General features: G+C 58.3%; 1 protein-coding gene across 1 annotated transcript in view; it reads right to left on the reverse strand.

Moving 5' to 3' along the window:
- Nucleotides 1-16,831, reverse strand: part of Notch3 (notch 3) — a 42,372-nt gene that overhangs the window by 10,556 nt on the left and 14,985 nt on the right. The window contains exons 5-26 of the mRNA XM_013028278.1: nt 15,717-15,859; nt 15,286-15,624; nt 15,072-15,194; nt 14,725-14,958; nt 11,822-11,977; nt 11,546-11,731; nt 9,817-9,930; nt 9,232-9,345; nt 8,481-8,714; nt 8,170-8,280; nt 7,066-7,258; nt 6,830-6,981; nt 5,873-5,986; nt 4,982-5,137; nt 3,674-3,899; nt 3,199-3,400; nt 2,565-2,712; nt 2,000-2,184; nt 1,135-1,267; nt 788-1,045; nt 581-699; nt 6-124 (exon numbers count right to left, since the gene is read on the reverse strand). Coding sequence (XP_012883732.1) covers nt 6-124; nt 581-699; nt 788-1,045; nt 1,135-1,267; nt 2,000-2,184; nt 2,565-2,712; nt 3,199-3,400; nt 3,674-3,899; nt 4,982-5,137; nt 5,873-5,986; nt 6,830-6,981; nt 7,066-7,258; nt 8,170-8,280; nt 8,481-8,714; nt 9,232-9,345; nt 9,817-9,930; nt 11,546-11,731; nt 11,822-11,977; nt 14,725-14,958; nt 15,072-15,194; nt 15,286-15,624; nt 15,717-15,859 — 3,759 coding nt within the window. The remainder of the gene's footprint in view (nt 1-5; nt 125-580; nt 700-787; nt 1,046-1,134; nt 1,268-1,999; nt 2,185-2,564; nt 2,713-3,198; nt 3,401-3,673; nt 3,900-4,981; nt 5,138-5,872; nt 5,987-6,829; nt 6,982-7,065; nt 7,259-8,169; nt 8,281-8,480; nt 8,715-9,231; nt 9,346-9,816; nt 9,931-11,545; nt 11,732-11,821; nt 11,978-14,724; nt 14,959-15,071; nt 15,195-15,285; nt 15,625-15,716; nt 15,860-16,831) is intronic.

The raw sequence follows: 16,831 nt of genomic DNA on the forward strand, positions 1-16,831 counted from the left end.
CCGGCAGCCCCGGGGGACAGGCGCAGCGCGGCCCGCGCGCGGTCAGCTGGCACGGGACGCCCGTAGGACACTGCAGCTCCCGGCAGGAGCGCGCCACCCGCTCGCATCGCGGACCCCAGAACGGCTGAGGGGGGCGGGGTGCCGGGAAGAGAGGGAAAGTGGGGGGGAGCGGGAGGGAAGGAAGGGAGACACGGGAGGGGGGAGAAGAGCGAGGTCAGGAGACCTCCAACCTCTCCTGTCCCTCCAGAGGCTCTCCTTTGCCAACAAGCCACGCCTCCCCGAGACCACGCCTCTCTGATAAACCACGCCCTATCGTCAGACCACGCCCCCAGCTGACCAGCCAACCGGATCACGCCTTCTCATCAGACCACGCCTCCAAGCAGAGCACACTTTCGCTTCAAGCCACGCCCCTCAGCCGGGCCACGCCTCCATCTGGGCCACGCCCCTCAGAGCACACCCTCCAAGCGCAACCCTACTCTGCAAACCCCCTTCCTGTTCACTTCTCCCCTAAAGCCACACCCTTCCTTGAGGCCACGCCCCCCAGTGCCCAGGGGTCTCCACCCAGGCCACTCACACCTACCTGCACACAGTGGCAGGTGAAGGTCAGCCCACCGCCAGGGGCTGGGCTGGCTCGACACTGGCCTCCATGCTGGCAGGGCTGGGCCTCACAGGGGGAGAGGACAGTCTGACAGCGAGGACCTGAACCAGCAAGGGCAGGTGGGAGGGTCAGCCATGACGGAAGAAGGACAAGCAGTGATCCCAAGACAGCCCCGCCTCCCACGCTTACCCGTGAAGCCCGGATGGCAGAGGCAGCGGAAGTGCCCTCCTGGGTCTTGCAGGCAATCCCGGGTGTGAGCCGCGTGGCAGACCCCCGGCCTACACTCATTGATGTCCGCCTCGCAGTGGAGACCCGTGTATCCCGGGGGGCAGTTACAGCGGAAGCCCCCCACCAGGTCCACACAGGTGCCATTGTGTAGACAGCGCGTGCCAGAATCCAGGGGTGCTCCCGGACCGCAGTCATCCTCATTAATCTCACAGAGCACCCCTGGGGAAGGGGAGCAGGGAGAGACCAGTCAGCCTGGGGAAGTGACTCAGCCCCCCCAATCTTGTCCCCTGGGCACTGCCTTGGCATACCCAGAGTCCCAGGGGGACAGGAACAGAGGTATCGGGCCACGAGGTCGATGCAGGAGCCCCCATGCTGGCAGGGCCTAGAGGCACACTCATCCACGTTGGTCTCACAGCTGTCACCCATATAGCCAGCTGGACACTGGGTTGAGACAAGAGAGGGACGCACTTAGCCCTGGGCAGCAAGAACACACACACACTCCCAGCACAAAAGGACACACACAGACATCAGCACACAGAGACAAGCTCTCTGCAGGACACACACGTACAGACACATCCAGGAAACATACCCACAAAGCCACCAACACACCCAGTGCCAAGGGGCACACTTGTACAAACACAGAAGGAAAACAGTCACATACACCTCCCCAGACACACACAATGAGACAGGCACCCCTGAGACTTTGCCACACGCATATATTCATACCCTAGGAGACACTGGGCACACAGGGATATGTCTGGAAGTGTGGGAGGGAATCCAGACACAGCTAGCTGGGCTTTGATGGCCCACACCTATAATCCTAGCCACTTCTGAGGCTAACATCTAAGGATCTCAATTCAAAGCCAGCCCCAGCAGATTCTTATTTCCAAATAGTCAGCAAAAAGCCAGAAAGCCAGGTGAGGCTTCTGCTTATAAACTAAGAGAGAGCACAAGGCCCAAAAAGCAAAATAAAAAATCCAGGCACATAGGCTGTGGGTGTGGCCCTGCCGGGGTGTGGCTTGTGGGCGTGGCTTTGTGCCCAGGGGCGTGGCTTCTTGGTTGAGCCCTTACACCTTGGGGCCGAGTACCATTCCTAATACCACACAGAATGTGTCCACACACAGCCACAAGACCTGCCAGCCCTGCTTTCTTCTCCCCAGGGCCCACCCTTACCTCGCACACATAGCCTCCCATGTAGACCCGGCAGGTGCCTCCATTTTGGCAGGGCTGGGCCAAGCAGGGGTCCAGCTCCTGCTCACAGTGGCTGCCCGTGCGACCCTCTGGACACACGCAGTAGTGGGAGCTGTCCTGGTCCACGCACTGCCCTCCCGCGGCACACAGCTGCTCCGGCCGCACCCCTGAGAAGAGCGAAGTGACCTCATTCACACACACACGCAGAGGAAGCCTTCCTTCCTCTTCTCGGGACAACACCCCTGCAGGATGCAGTTCCCAGGGTGTCACCCACATTCCACAGGCGGGCACACATCTCATCAGGGTGACATCTTCTCTATCATCAACCTACACCCAGCTCTTGGTGTTCATAGCAGCTCCCGTACACCACCGCCACCCCCCCCCAGCTACTTCACAGAAACAGACATCATGCTGGCCGCACAGTCACACGAGCTCAGCCCTACAGATCTCTTCACACCCATCATATTCTGGGGTACCCGATCACTCGGCTCACGCTAGCAGGGAGCACCCTCCCTGAACCCCCCCACCCCGCTCACCCCCCACGCACCCATCTGGGCTGCGGCCTCCCTGCAAGGCACACTTCGGATGTCACAGAGGCGGCCGCTCCATCCGGGGGGACACAGGCAGTAGGCCCCGGCCTGGACGCAGCGGCCTCCGTTCTGACAGGGCGCCTGGCCGCACCAGTCTATTGGAGTCTGCAAAGGAAGGCCCGAGGGTCAGTACTAAAGGAGACCCTGGAAACCACTAAGCCAGGCAGACCCTGCCCCCAGGACACGCCCAGACGCCTCCCCTAGAATGTGTGATCACACCGACCCAACACTAACCCTTAATGAGGGGGACAGGGCTCAGCCCCAGACTCTGCCCCCAGGACGTTGGCCACACCCATCGGACGCTGCCGCAGGACAGGCCCCGCCCACAGACTCCTCCCCCAGGACGTTAACCACACCCATTGGATACTGCCTCTCAGTAGGCAGGACAGCCCCCCCAGGCCCCGCCTTCAGACTCCTCCCCACAGAACACTGGCCACGCCCCTCGGACACGATACTATTTAGCAGGCAGGGCAGGCCCCGCCCCAGACTCCTCCCTCTTATGCGAGCCACGCCCTACAGATGCTAATGCCACTCCATGGGCAGGACAGGCCCCGCCCCCGAGCCCTCCCCTTGGCCGCCGGCCACGCCCACCTGGCACTGGCTGCCGGTGAAGCCCTCCAGGCAGGTGCAGTGAAAGCCGGGGTGGCTGGCTCTGCAGATGCCCCGATGCAGACAGGGCCGAGAGAGACAGGGGTCGGCCTCGAACTGGCAGTGGGCGCCCGTGTAGCCAGGGCGGCACAGGCAGCTGAACGAGTTCACGCCGTCCACACAGGTCCCTCCGTTGAAGCAGGAGCTGAGAGAGGACGGTGGGGTCAGGCTCCACCCCCTCGGAGGCCACGCCCTCCGGCCCCCATCCCAGCCTCTCCCCCTTACCCACTACAAGACACTGCAGGGCCCGGCCGAGGTCCCACCTCTGGCCTTTGACCTCAGTTTACCAAGTGCTTCAGTCACCCCAACACAGACATCCCACGCCTACCTCAGGCCATCCCTTTCCTCTCCCGTGGCCGCCCTCCCCCAGCCAGAGCCCCGGATGCTCCCGCCCACCCCCAGCCAGAGCCCCGCCCACCTGGGGCTGCAGTCGGGCAGGTCCCTCTCGCAGTGGAAGCCTCCGAAGCCCGGCGGACAGGTGCAGGTGAAGGAGGCCACGTGGTCCGTGCAGGTGCCCGGGCCGCAGGGGTTGCTCAGGCATTCATCCACGTCGCGGGCACAGCGCGAGCCGGCGAAACCCGGAAGGCAAGAGCAGGAGAAGGAGCCCACGCCATCCTGACAGGAGCCGCCATTGAGGCACGGGTCTGAGGGGAGAGGGAGAAGGCGCCGTCACTCAGTGGCCGGCCCGCCCTGACCAGCCACAGGGGGCGAAGCCAAGCTCAACGAAGAGGGGGTGTCCTTTGATCAGAGGGATTTTTATTTTTGGTGCCAGTACTGGGGCCTACGGCCTTTTCCTTCAGGGATAGTGCTCTACCCCTTGAGCCACAGCGCCTCTTCCAGCTTTTCTCTTTTTGCTTATGTGGTGCTGAGGAATCGAACCCAGGGCCTCATGCATGCAAGGCAAGCGCTCTACCACTGAGCCACCTTCCCAGCCATAATTCTGTGGCTTTTGGTGGTCCTTGCTTCCCTTATCAGGAAATTCTGCCTATGTGGAGGGGGGGTCTCCCTTGAGCTGCCCAGTGAAGATAATCAAACCTCTGCGTGGATCCTCAGGTTCAGTATCAATGGCTGGAAAATACTGAAAAATGCAACTGGAGCTGGGCACAGGTGGCGCATGCCTATCATCCTAGCTTCTTAGGAGGCATGGGAAGACAAGACAAGTCCCTATTAGCCAGCACAAAGGTGGAAGCGGAGCTGTGGCTATGGTGGTAGAGTGCCAGCCTTGAGTGAAAAAGCCAAGTGAGAGCTTAAGCCCCTGAGGTCAAGCTCCAGTTGGAAGGAAAGAAAAAGGAAGGAAGGAAGGAAGAAGGGAGGGAGGGAGGGAGGAAGAGAGGAAGGAAGGAAGGGAGAGAGGGAGGAAGAAAGGGAGGGAGGGAGGGAGGAAGGGAAAGAGAGGATGGAAGGTAGGAAGAAAGGAAGAAGAAAGAAGGGAAGGGAAGGGAAGGGATCTCAGTACTCAGGCCTTATACCTCACACTTGCTACAGTCCTAATTCACTGCCTAAATCAGCTCACAGGCGTCACCCAGAGCCCTGTGCTTCAAGTCTGGCTCAACTCCTTCAGATCTGACCTCGGGCTGGCCCCTTAACTGCCCTGGGCCTCAGTTTCCATAGGAGAAAAAGGAGGGAAAGCAAAGAATTTCAAAGAGGAAGGAAAGCTCATGCAGTAGGCGCCCCGATGGGCCTGACGGGTGTGTGCTCCCACACCGCGCTCCCCAGACTGACTCACTGGGGTCACAGTCATCGATGTCCTGGTCACAGGAAGGACCCGTGTAGCCCCCAAGGCAAGTACAGCTGAAACTGCCCGCCAGATTGGTACAGATGCCCCGGGGTCCGCAGGGCGCGGGGCCGGCACACTCATCCACGTCTTGCTGGCATCGGACACCTGAGGGTAGGAAGCAAAATAGCACGAGGATGGGGGGGGGGTGCTGGTGTTGGGAATCTGAGGCCTGAGGTTCAGAGAAAACCATTCCAGAATATCTCCCTCTGCCTGCTTTTCTTTCTTTGTGATTTAGTTTTTTTGTTTGTTTGTCAGTGGTGGGGCTTGAACTCTGTCCCTCAGCAATTCAGCTCAAGGAGAGCGCTCTACCACTTGAGCCACAGCACCACTTCCAGTTTTCTGAGTGGTTTATTGGAGATAAGAGTCTCACAGCCTTTCCTTCCCGGGCTGGCTTTGAAGGGTGATCCTCAGATCTCAGCCTCCTGATAGCTGGATGACAGGCATGAGCCCCCAGCGCCCAGCTGTGATTTAGTTTTTGTGCTGGCCTTGCCTGGGACTTGAACTCAGGGCTTTGAGCACTATGTTTGGTTGATGCTCTACCACTTCCAGTTTTTTGCTGGTTAGTTGGAAATAAAAGGCTCATGAAGCCGCACACTGGTGGCTCATGCCGGTCATCCTGAGGATGGAGGTTCAAAGCCAGCCCGGGCGGGAAAGTCCTTGAGACTCTTCTATAAATTTCCAAAATAAGTCCTAAATAGAGCTGTGGCGCCCTTGTGTGCCTAGAATCTGTAATCCCAGCACTTGGGAAGCTGAGTCAGGAAGGTCTCCAAGGCCAGCCCAGACCACAGAGCAAAAGGAGGATGCAAAGCAGCAAGAGGGGAGGAGGAGGAGCTGGCACACCTTGCCAGCCTGAGGGGCAGGAGCACACAGCCAGCTGGCCAGGACCCATCTCACAGCGGCCCCCATGCTCACAGGGGTTCGGGGTGCACGGGGACAGCACCTCACACTGACGGCCTGTGGGAGAGAACACAGAGTGAGACAGTCTGGGAAGATTCCTTATTCCCATGTCCCCCACTCTCTGGGGTCCCCACTTCCTTTCTTCCTTCCTTCCTCTCTCCCTCCCTCCCTCTCTTCCTCCCTTCCTCCCTGCCTCCCTCCCTCCCTCCCTTCCTTCCTCCCTTCCTCCCTTTCTCCCTTCTTCCTTCCTCTCTTCCTCCCTCCCTCCCTTCCTTCCTTCTTCCTTCCTCTCTTCCTCCCTCCCTCCCTTCCTTCCTTCCTTCCTTCTTCCTTCCTCTCTTCCTCCCTACCTTTTTCCCTGGGGAACTCCTTAGTGGACAAAGGGAAACGAAGAGAGACAGAGAGAGAGCATGCACTGGTCACCAGTGGCTCAAGCCTGTCATCCTAGCTACTCAGGAGGCTGAGATCTGAAGACTGAAGTTCAAAGCCAGCCTGGACAAGAAAGTTTGTGAGATTCTTATGAACTACCAAAAACTGGAAGTGAGGCTGTGGCTCAAGTAGTGGAGTGCCAGCCTTGAGTTTTAAAAAATAAAGGCTAACAAGCAAGAGTGAAGGAACTTGAACTCTGGGCCTGGGCGCTGTCCCTCAGCTCTTCAGCTCAAGGTGAGCCACAGCACCACTTCTGGTCTTCTGGTGGTTCCTTGGAGATAAGAGTCTCATGGACTTTCCTGCCCAGGCTGGCTTTGAACTGTGATTCTCAGATCTGAGCCTCCTGAGTAGCTAGGATGACAGGCGTGAGCCATCTGTGCTCGGGTGAGGCCTCGAGTTTGAAGCCAGTACCAGCATGTCCACACACAAAAATAAAAGGCGAATGCAGAAGAACGGGGCAAGGATACGCACCCTGCACTCCGGGAGGGCAGGTGCACCGGAATCCGTGTCCTTCGCTGGTGCACGTACCCCCAGCCCGGCAGGGCTGGGACTCACAGGCATCTGGAGACAGGCTCTGGCCACAGCGGGGGCCGGTCCAGCCAGCCTCGCACACACAGCGGAACCTGGAAGGGAAGCGGCAGTCAGAGGCTGCCAGCAGCCAGGGATCTGATCAGCAACAGGGTTGGGAGTTGGGGGCGGAGGCTCACCCATCAGGTACATCATGGCAGACGCCATGTTTGCAGGGCTCCTGGGCACAGTGGTGGCTGGGAGGGAGGCAAAGTGGGGGCAAGGAGCCAGGGGGACACAGGCAGTGGAAGCCGTTTTCTCCATCCACGCAGGAGCCTCCCTCGCCACACGGGTTGGATGTGCATTCATTGATCTCCACGTTACAGAGGGGCCCTGGGAAACACGTGGTAGGCAACCTCATCCCGGGACAAGGATGGTCAAGCCAACCAGGAGTGGGGGAACCGTGTTTGTAAAGATAGAGATGAGCTGGGTGCTGGTGGCTCACGCCTGTCATCCTAGCTACTCAGGAGGCTCAGATCTGAGGATCGCGGTTCAAAGCCAGCCCCGGCAGGAAAGTCTGTGAAACTCTTATCTCCAATGAACCACTAGAAATCTGGAAGTGGTGCTGTGGCTCAAGCTGAAGAGCTGAGAGACAGCACTCAGGCCCACAGTTCAAGCCCCATGACCAACAACAAAAGAGATGTATCTAAGCACAGGTGTAAGCCCAGCTACTCAGAAGGCTGAGATCCAAGGATCAAAGTTTGAAGGTAGCCAGGGCAGGAAAGTCTGTGAGGCTTTCCCTCCTCCTTCCCTCTTCCCCCCTCCCCTTTTTTTTTTTGTCAGTTGTGGGGTTTGAACTCAGGACCTGGGCGCTGTCCCTGAGCTTTTCTACTCAAGGTGAGCGCTCTACCACGTGAGTCACAGCTCCACTTCCCGCTTGCTGGTGGTTCACTGGAGATAGAGTCTCAAGGACTTTCCTGGCCCAGGCTGGCTTCGAACTGTGATCCTCTGATCTCAGCCTTCTGAATAGTTAGGATTACCACAGGCATAAGCCACCAGCACCCAGCCTACGACACTCACTCTTTTCTCCAATCACCCAGCAAAAAGCAGTACCTGGAGATGTGGCTCAAGTGGTAGTGGGGAAAAAAAAGCTAAAGGAAAACAGCCCCTGAGTTCAACCCCCACTATGGCACAAAAATAAATAAACAAATATGTAAACAAACGAACAAATAAAAAATAAACCCGGGGAAACGCATGAGGAGGAACCCGGGGAGATGGCCCTCACCCCTCCACCCCGGACCCACCGGTGAAGCCCGGCCGGCAGACACAGTCATAGCCGTTGATCCCATCCCGGCAGACCCCGAAGGTGCAGGGGCTACTGGCACAATCGTCGATGTTCACCTCGCAGTTCACACCTGCCGGAGGGGACCAGGGGGCGAGGCGTGGCCGCCACTGTGGTGCAGCCGGCATTTCCAAACCCCGTGTCCCCTTCCCTCCCTTCCAGGTATAGCGGCCCCGGCCACCCCGACCCCGGCCCTGACCCCGACTCCGGCCCCGGCCCCCGACCCCGGCCCCCGACCCCGGCCCCCGACCCCCGACCCCGGCCCCGCCTCACCTGTGGTGCCAGGTGGACAGCGGCAGAGGTATTTATCCACCAGGTCCAGGCACTTGCCCCCGTGGCGGCAGGGCTGGCTGCGGCACTCGTCCACCTGGCTCTCGCAGCGTGTGCCCGTGTAGCCGGGGGCACAGGCACACGAGAAGCTGGCGATGCCATCCACGCAGCGCCCGTGGTGGCACGGGTCAGGGGAGCAGTCGTCCACATTGCGCTCACACAGGGTCCCCTCGAAGCCTGGGGGCGGGGCGGGGGAGGCTCAGGCTCCACCCCCTTGCTAAGGTTCCCACCCACCACGGTGGCCTCCACCAATCCTGGCCTAGCACAGGGACCCGTTATTGGGCTGGCTCCGTTCAAGGTCCCGCCTCCTCCTCCTTGCAGCCTCCTCCTCCTTCCCCTTCCATCTAGCTCCAAGCTCCGCCCCTGGAACAGGCCACTCCCATTTTGGCCACGCCCATCGTCTTAAGGCCCACCCCCTCCTGGAGATGGAAGCTGACGGGAAAGTAGGCCCATGTGGCCATGTTCACGCGCCCTATTCCCTGCCAGACCTTTTGGCTCTGCCTTTAGTCTCAACCTCAGCCTGTTTCCATCTTGAGCTCCACCCTCCCCCACAGCAATTCTCATTGGCTCCGCCCCTTGGTCTCGCCTTGCAGAAACCCCACCTCCCCAGTTTCTCCCCAAGCCTACCATTGGCTCCCTCCGTTGCTAGGCCCACCCCCATGTTCCTGCTAGGCTGTCATTGGCCCTTCCTCACCCTCCGCACAGCGACACTCGTAGCCATCGGGTTGATCCACGCACTTGGCGCCATTCCGGCAGGGCGTGCTTGCACACTCATCCACGTCCAGCTGACACATAGACCCACTGAAACCTGGGGTGTGGAGTGGGAGAGCCGCTCACAGGGCTGTCACCCCTCACAGAGCCCTGCCTGGTTGGGTGCACACCTTTAACGCCTCAGAACACGTGGTTTCTATTATAAGGTACCAACATGATCTTACAGGTTTGGGTCCTGGAGCTTTTGATTGCACAGAACCATCTCTGTGAGGTGAGTGTGTGTGTGTGTGTTTACACGCGCACGCGCGCATGCGCGTGTCCTGGTCCAAGAACTTGAACTCAGCATCTGGGCACTGTCCCTGAGCTTTTTTTGCTCAAGGCTAGTGCACTACCATTTGAGCCACACTTCTGGCTTTTCTGGTGGTTCATTGGAGAGAAGAATTCACTGGCTTCCCTACCCCAGGCCGACTTTGGACCACCCTGGTCCTCAGATCTCAGCCTCCTGCGTAGCGAGGATGATGGTGTGAGTCAAGCCTGTCTGTGTCAGCTCCCGTCCCAGGCTCCTCACCTGAGGGGCAGGTGCAGCTGAAGCCGTTGACACGATCTTTGCAGACGCCCCCATTGACACATGGGCTGCTCTGACACTCGTCAATGTCCACTTCACAATAGGTTCCTGTGAAGCCTGGGGAGAGGGGAAGGGAGGGAATTAGGGCTACCTGGGGGTACTCTGGCTCTCTCTGCACATAGATCTCATGAGCTTTTGGGGTCCTTCTGCAGATCAACCTCAGATTGAGGAGGTTTGCTTTGGATTTTTTTAATTTATTTTTATTTTTATCGATGATGGGGCTTGAACTCTGGGTCTGGGCGCTGTCCCTCAGCTCTTCAGCTCAAGGCTAGCGCTCTACCACTTGAGCCACAGCGCCACTTCCGGATTTTTCTGCTTATGTGGTGTTGAGGAATCGAACCCAGGGCCTCATGCATGCAAGGCAAGCGCTCTACCACTGAGCCACCTTCCCAGCCCCTGGTTCAGTTTTATTTTGGTTTGTTTTGTTTTCTTTGGTTGAGAGTCTTGGGCACTGTCTCTGAGCTTTTTCCGCTCAAGGCTAGTGCTCTACCACAGCGCCACTTTCGGTTTTCTAGTGGTTAGTTGGAAATAAGAGTCTCACGGATTTTTCTGCCCAGGTGGCTTTGAACCACGAGCCTCAGATCTACTGCATGGTAATACCTTGACTGGACCAAGCACCATATGGGCTTTGCTTTCATCTCTACCACTTCTTTGCAGTCCTCAAGCTATGCCCTACCAAACCCCAGGGCCCACTAAAGCCCAGTACACAACCCCAATTTAAGTGCAACCTTGTCTGCAGACTCCTATTATAGCCCCACTCTCCATCTTCCTAGGGTCCATCCCCCTTTCCCTGCCCCAAAATGAGGCCTCAAGTCACTGCCAGATAATCTGAGCTTTTACAGATTCATTTCATTTGACGGTGCATATCCTCCAGCCGGATGCTGTCCATTCATTTTTGCACTCAAGGCTGGCGCTCCATCTCCTGAACCATAGCTCTACTTCCAACTATTTTTGGTGGTTAATTGGAAATAAGATTTTCTGGGACTTCGATGCCTGAGCCAGCTTTGAACAGTCATCCTCAAATCCCAGCATCCTGAGTAGCTGTGATCACAGCTGTGGGTCACTGGCGGCCAACTGCAGACTGTGCTCTGACCCTGTCACCACCTCACCGAAGGTTCCAGTCTCTTCTTTTTGAGGGGGGAAGGGGTAATCCGTACTGAGTAGTCAATCCATGCCTTCCTCCGAGGTAAATACACATGCTCAATCACTGAGCAAAATCCCACCCAATCAAGGGTCTCTATACTAAACCCCATCCCCTTGGCAATGCAGGCTACGCCCCAACCTCTGACCACGCCCATAACACGCCCCAGGCATGCAGTTGAACTGGCCAATGCAATCCAAACACGTGACCTGGTTTACCCTACGGCTGTTTAGGCCCCTCCCCAGCCTCTGGCCCCGTCCTAGCCACGCCCACAATGCACCAGCCACACAAATGCAGGTGATGGATGCAATCCAGGTGCAGGTGAACTGGCCAATACAATCTAGACACGTACGGCTGTCTAGGCCCCGCCCTAACCTCTGGCTCCGCCCCTGGCCACGCCCACCACACGCCTGTCATGCAGATGCAGGTGACCTGTCCAACGCGATCCAGGCAGGTGGCCTGGTTTACCCTATGGCTGTCTAGGCCCCGCCCTAACCTCTGGCTCCGCCCCTGGCCACGCCCACCACGCACCTGCCATGCAGATGCAGGTGAACTGTCCGATGCGATCCAGGCAGGTGGCCTGGTTTCGGCAGGGCCCGGACAGGCACTCGTTGACGTCGGTCTCGCAGCGAGGCCCGGTGTAGCCCCGGCCGCACTGGCACAGGAACGAGCCCTGGGTGTTCACGCACCGCCCGAGATGTTCACACGGGTTGGCACCTGCGCAGGAGGGCACAAGCCGGCATGGATGGGCGTGGCCGGCGGGCCGCCCCTCCCCTGCCTCCCCGTCCTGCGCGGTGCCACCCTCACCAATGGAGCACTCGTCCACGTCCTGGTCGCACGCCCCACCCGTGAAGCCCGGCGGACAGGTGCAGATGGCCCGGCCGTTCACGGGGTTGGTGTCGCAGATAGCGTCGTCGTGACAGGGGTTGCTGACGCAGGCGTCGTCCAGGTGGCAGAGGAGGCCTGGGAAAAGGAAGGGGGAGAGGTCAAAGGCCGCCAGGTCCCAGGCCAGGCTAGGGATGAGCTCTACCAGCTAGCTACACTTCCGGCAGGGTGCTGGTCGCTCACGCCGGGAATCGTAACCTCTTAGGAGGCTGAGATCTAAGGGTTGAGGTCTGAAGCCGGCCAGGCAGAGTGAAAAACCCTGATCTCCATTAACCATCACAAAGCTGGAAGTGTGGAGAGATGGCTTAAGGGTGGAGTGCTAGCCTCAAGCCAAAAAGAAAAAAATACAAGTGAACGCACAAGGCCCTGATTCAAGGCCCAGTTCCAGCACAAAAAGAAATAGCCCAAAATCCTAACTACCCTGACTACTCCCTAGTTACCCTAACTACTTGGGAGACTGAGATCTGAGGATCACTTTTCAAAGCCGGTTGAGGCAGGAAAGTCCTTGAGACTCAGATCTCCAATGAACCACCAGACAACCAGAAGTGGCGCTGTGGCTCCAGTGGTAGAGCGCTCGCCTTGAGCTGAAGAGCACAGGGACAGCGCCCAGGCCCAGAGTTCAAGCCCCATGACAAAGAAAGACAGAAAGAAAAAAAGAGCCCTTTGTTTTCTTGTTGTTTTTTCAGTATATTTAGCAGGTGGGGCGTTCTTTCTATTTATTTTATATATAACTTCAAACCTATAGGAAAACTGATCCTTGCTATACCCACTATTTAAGGGCAACTATTGTTAATCTGCTAATCTTCTTTCTTTTTCCTAAGCCATTTGAAAGTAAGTAGGAAACGTACACCGTTTTGAAATTTGTGGATTCTTCCAATTATGTAAGAGTCCTACTCCAAGCCTCTGCTTCTGCTCTACCCTGGGCCAGGCATGCTGGGCTCCCCGAAGTCCCTTCTCTGGCCTTGGCTGTTTCCTAGAGCTCTCTGTCTCTGCCCACACCAGCCCTTAGTTCCTCATTCCAATCATCTCTGCCTTGGACAGTGTGCCCCAGCCTCCTCTCACAGACTCTGCTAGGCTCACCTTTCACCCCAAATCCAGCCTCCGGCACGACCTCCCTCCCTCTCTCCTTTCTTTTTTTTTTTCAATAGGCATTAATGGGGTTTGAACCGGGACCCTTGCTAGGTAAGTACTCTACCACTTGAACCATGAGCCCTCTTCCTGAGCCCTCTTTTGCCTTCTTATAGTAGTAGTTTTTGTTTGGGACAGAGTCTCATGGATTTTTTTTTTTTTGGTCGGTCGTGGGGCTTGAACTCTGGGCCTGGGCGCAGTCCCTCAGCTCTTCAGCTCAAGGCGAGCGCTCTACCACTTGAGCCACAGCGCCACTTGCGGTTTTCTGGTGGTTTATTGGAGATAGGAGTCTCAGGGTCTCTCCTGCCCGGGCTGGCTTTGAACCGAGATCCTCAGATCTCAGCCTCCTGAGTAGCTAGGATTACAGGTGTGAGCCACCAGCGCCCGGCTTCTCATGGATTTTTTTAATTTAATTTTTTTTTTTTTTTGGTCGTGGGGCTTGAAGTCAGGGTCTGGGTTGTCCTTGAGCTCTTTCTCTCAAACCTAGTTTTTCAGTGATTATGGGAGATAAGAGTCTCACAGGGACTTTTCTGCCTGGGCTGGCTTCAAAGCACGATCCTTAGGTCTCAGCCTCCTGAGTAGCTGGATGACAGGTGTGAGCCACCAGTGCCTGGCTCTCATGGATTATTTTCTTTGGCACGGGCAGCCTCAGATCACAAGTCTTGTGCTCCAATTTAGCTGAGTCTACAAGCACAAACCACGCCCAGTTTATTTGTTGAGATGAGGGCCTTCCTCACTTTTTTTTTTATTTTTTATTTTTCGCCAGTCCTGGAGCTTGAACTCAGGGCCTGGACACTGTCCCTGAGCAACTTTTGCTCAAGGCTAGCACTCTACCACTTGAGCCACAGCACCACTTCTGGCTTTTTGTTTCTTTTTTTTTTGGAGGGGGGATCCGGTCGTGGGGCCTGAACTCTGGGCCTAGGCGCTGTCCCTCAGCTCTTCAGCTCAAGGCCAGCGCTCTACCACTTGAGCCACAGCACCACTTCTGGCTTTTTTCTGCTTATGTGGTGCTGGGGAATTGAACCCAGGGCCTCATGCGTACAAGGCAAGCGCTCTACCACTGAGCCACCTTCCCAGCCCACTTCTGGCTTTTTCTATTCATGTGGTGCTGAGGAATGGAACCCAGGGCTTCATGCATGCTAGGCAAGCGCTCTACCACTGAGCCACCTCACCAGCCCTGCCTTGCTCACTTTGTTGCGGTGAACTGGCCTCAAATGAAACTGTTAGCCTCCTGATCTAGCTTCCCACTAGCTGGAGTTACAGGCATCAGCCACCACACCCAGCCCTTCTTTCCCTGGTTCTGGAGATTGAACCCAGGGCCTGATGCATGCTACATTTGATACTAAGTTACACCCCGCCCCTCCCAACACCCCCGCCCCCTGCACCAATATAATCTTTCTAAATCAGGGTCGTGTTCTTTCATCGACTCAAAAGAACAGTCCCTAGCCAGGCTCCGAGGCTCACGCCTGTCATCCCAGCTACTCAGGAAGCTGAGATCTGAGGGTCGCGGTTCAAAGCCAGGCCAGGCAGGAAAGACCGTGAGACTCTGATCTCCAATGAGCCACCAGAAAACCGGAAGTGGCGCTGTGGCTCAAGGGGTAGAGCGCTGGCCTTGAGCTGAAGCACTGAGGGACAGAGCCCAGGCCCAGAGTTCAAGCCCCACCACCGACCAAACAAAACTGAAAGCAGTGACTCACCGGTTTTGCCCATGGGGCAGGCGCAGTAGAAGGAGGCCACGCGGTCGTGGCAGGTGGCCCCGTGGAAGCACACGGCCGTGGCACAGTCGTCGATGTTCTGGCTGCAGCTCTCGCCCGTCCAGCCGTTGACGCACACGCAGCTGTGCCCCCCCAGCGTGTTGAAGCACGTGCCCCCGTGGTGGCACGCGTTGGGCTGGAGCTGGCACTCGTCCACGTCCTCCGTGCAAAACTGACCTGCGGCGGGCGCACGGACGGACGCCTTTGGCATGTGCGTGTGTGTGTGCGCTCACACGTGCGTGCGTGCAGGTCCGCCCCCCCCCAGCTCCTGGCCAGCCCCTGATGCCCACCTGTCCACTCGGGAGGACACTGGCAATTGTAGGTGTTGACGCCGTCCACGCACGTCCCCCCATTCAGGCACCGATGTCCCGGACAGTCATCGACGTTCGCCTCGCAGTGCTGGCCCTCGAAGCCTGGCATGGGGAGGGGCGGGGGGAGGTGGTCACTGGGAGGCCGGCCTGCCCCCCCCCGCTGCCCCTGCCCCTGGGCACACAGCCCGCTCACCAGGAAGGCAGGCACAGTCGTAGGTGAGGTCCCCGCCCTGGCGGCAGGTGCCCCCGTTGCGGCAGGGCGACGGGGCGCAGGGCAGCGCGGGGCTCTCGCACAGCGGCCCCGTGTGGCCGGCCGGACACTGGCAGCGGAAGGAGCCCGGGGTGTTGAGGCAGGTGCCCCCGTTGCGGCAGGGCCCCCCGGCCCGGCACTCGTCCACGTCGCTCCGGCAGCTCCGGCCCTGGTAGCCAGGCGGGCAGGAGCAGAGGAAGCGGCCATCGGAGCCCACGGAGCAGCGGCCGCCATGGGCGCACGGGCCGCTGAGACAGGGGTCGGGCAGGGAGCAATCGGGACCTGCAGGGAGCAGCACGACGGTGAGCGGGTGACATCCACACCCCGGCCGGCCCTGGGGTCCCCCGCAGGCCAGCCGGCCCCCTGCCCCTCACCTCGGAAGCCGCGGGGACATCGGCAGGAGAACCGGGCAGCGCCCGCCACCACGGAGCTCTGGCAAACGCCACGGCCCGCACAGGGGCCCGAGTGACAGGGGTTTTCCAGCTCACACCGCTCACCCACCCAGCCAGGAGGGCACCTGCGGGCAGAGGCGGCATGGGAGGAGCAGCACGAGGCAAAGTGGCCCCTGCCACAGAGAGAGAGACACACACACAAGACAGCCAAGCTGGGCACTGGGGCACGCCTGTAATCTTAGCTACTCAGGGAGGCTGAGATCTGAGGATCTTGGTTCCCAGACAGCCTGGACAGGAAAGTCGGAGAGTTCCCTGAGTTCAAGCCCCAAGACTGGCCAATGGGTCAGCACGCACACACACACACACACACATTCTCACAACAAATATGTACTGTGCATCTACTACATGCTAACACAACGAACGTGGTTCTTACCAACTCGGTCCTCACAGACAGGCCAGGCAAAGAGAATATAAACAAGCCATGGATTAATACACAACATACCAGCGGTGGGTACCACCAGCCTAGCATGGCATCCCCCCAAAAGGTATGTCTTCATCCCAGAACCTATAGCTACAAGCACACTGAGAAAAAAGAAAAGAAAACGTGCCAGCACCAGCGGCTCACGCCTGTAATCTCAACTACTGGGGGGGGGGGGGGGCTGAGTTCTGGGGCTGCAAGGTTGAAGCCAGACAGGGCAAGACTTTTTTATTGCGGGTCCCGGGGCTTGAACTCAGGGCCTGGGCGCCGTCCCTGAGCCTCTCTGTGCTCAAGGCCAGCGCTCTACCCGAGAGCCACAGCTCCACTTCCCGCTTTTTCTGCTTCTGTGGTGCTGAGGAATCGAACCCAGGGCCTCTACCACGGAGCCCCCTGCCCAGCCCTCTACTCTTTATCTCCAATTTTTGCTTAAAAAACAAAAAGCAAGCCCAGGGGCCACGCCCAGGCCCCGAGTTCAAGCCCCAGGCCCCCGTCAAAAAGAAAGTAAGAGTTGAGCTGACAATCCTGGGTGTGGTGGAGGGAGATGGGGGACATGCAGAGATCCAGGGGTCCCCCCTCCCGCCCCCCTCCCCCTGGAGTCCAGGTCCCCCCCGTCCCAGAA

This window comes from Dipodomys ordii, unplaced genomic scaffold (assembly GCF_000151885.1).
Source record: "Dipodomys ordii isolate 6190 unplaced genomic scaffold, Dord_2.0 Scaffold108, whole genome shotgun sequence".
Classification (NCBI taxonomy): Eukaryota; Metazoa; Chordata; class Mammalia; order Rodentia; family Heteromyidae; genus Dipodomys; species Dipodomys ordii.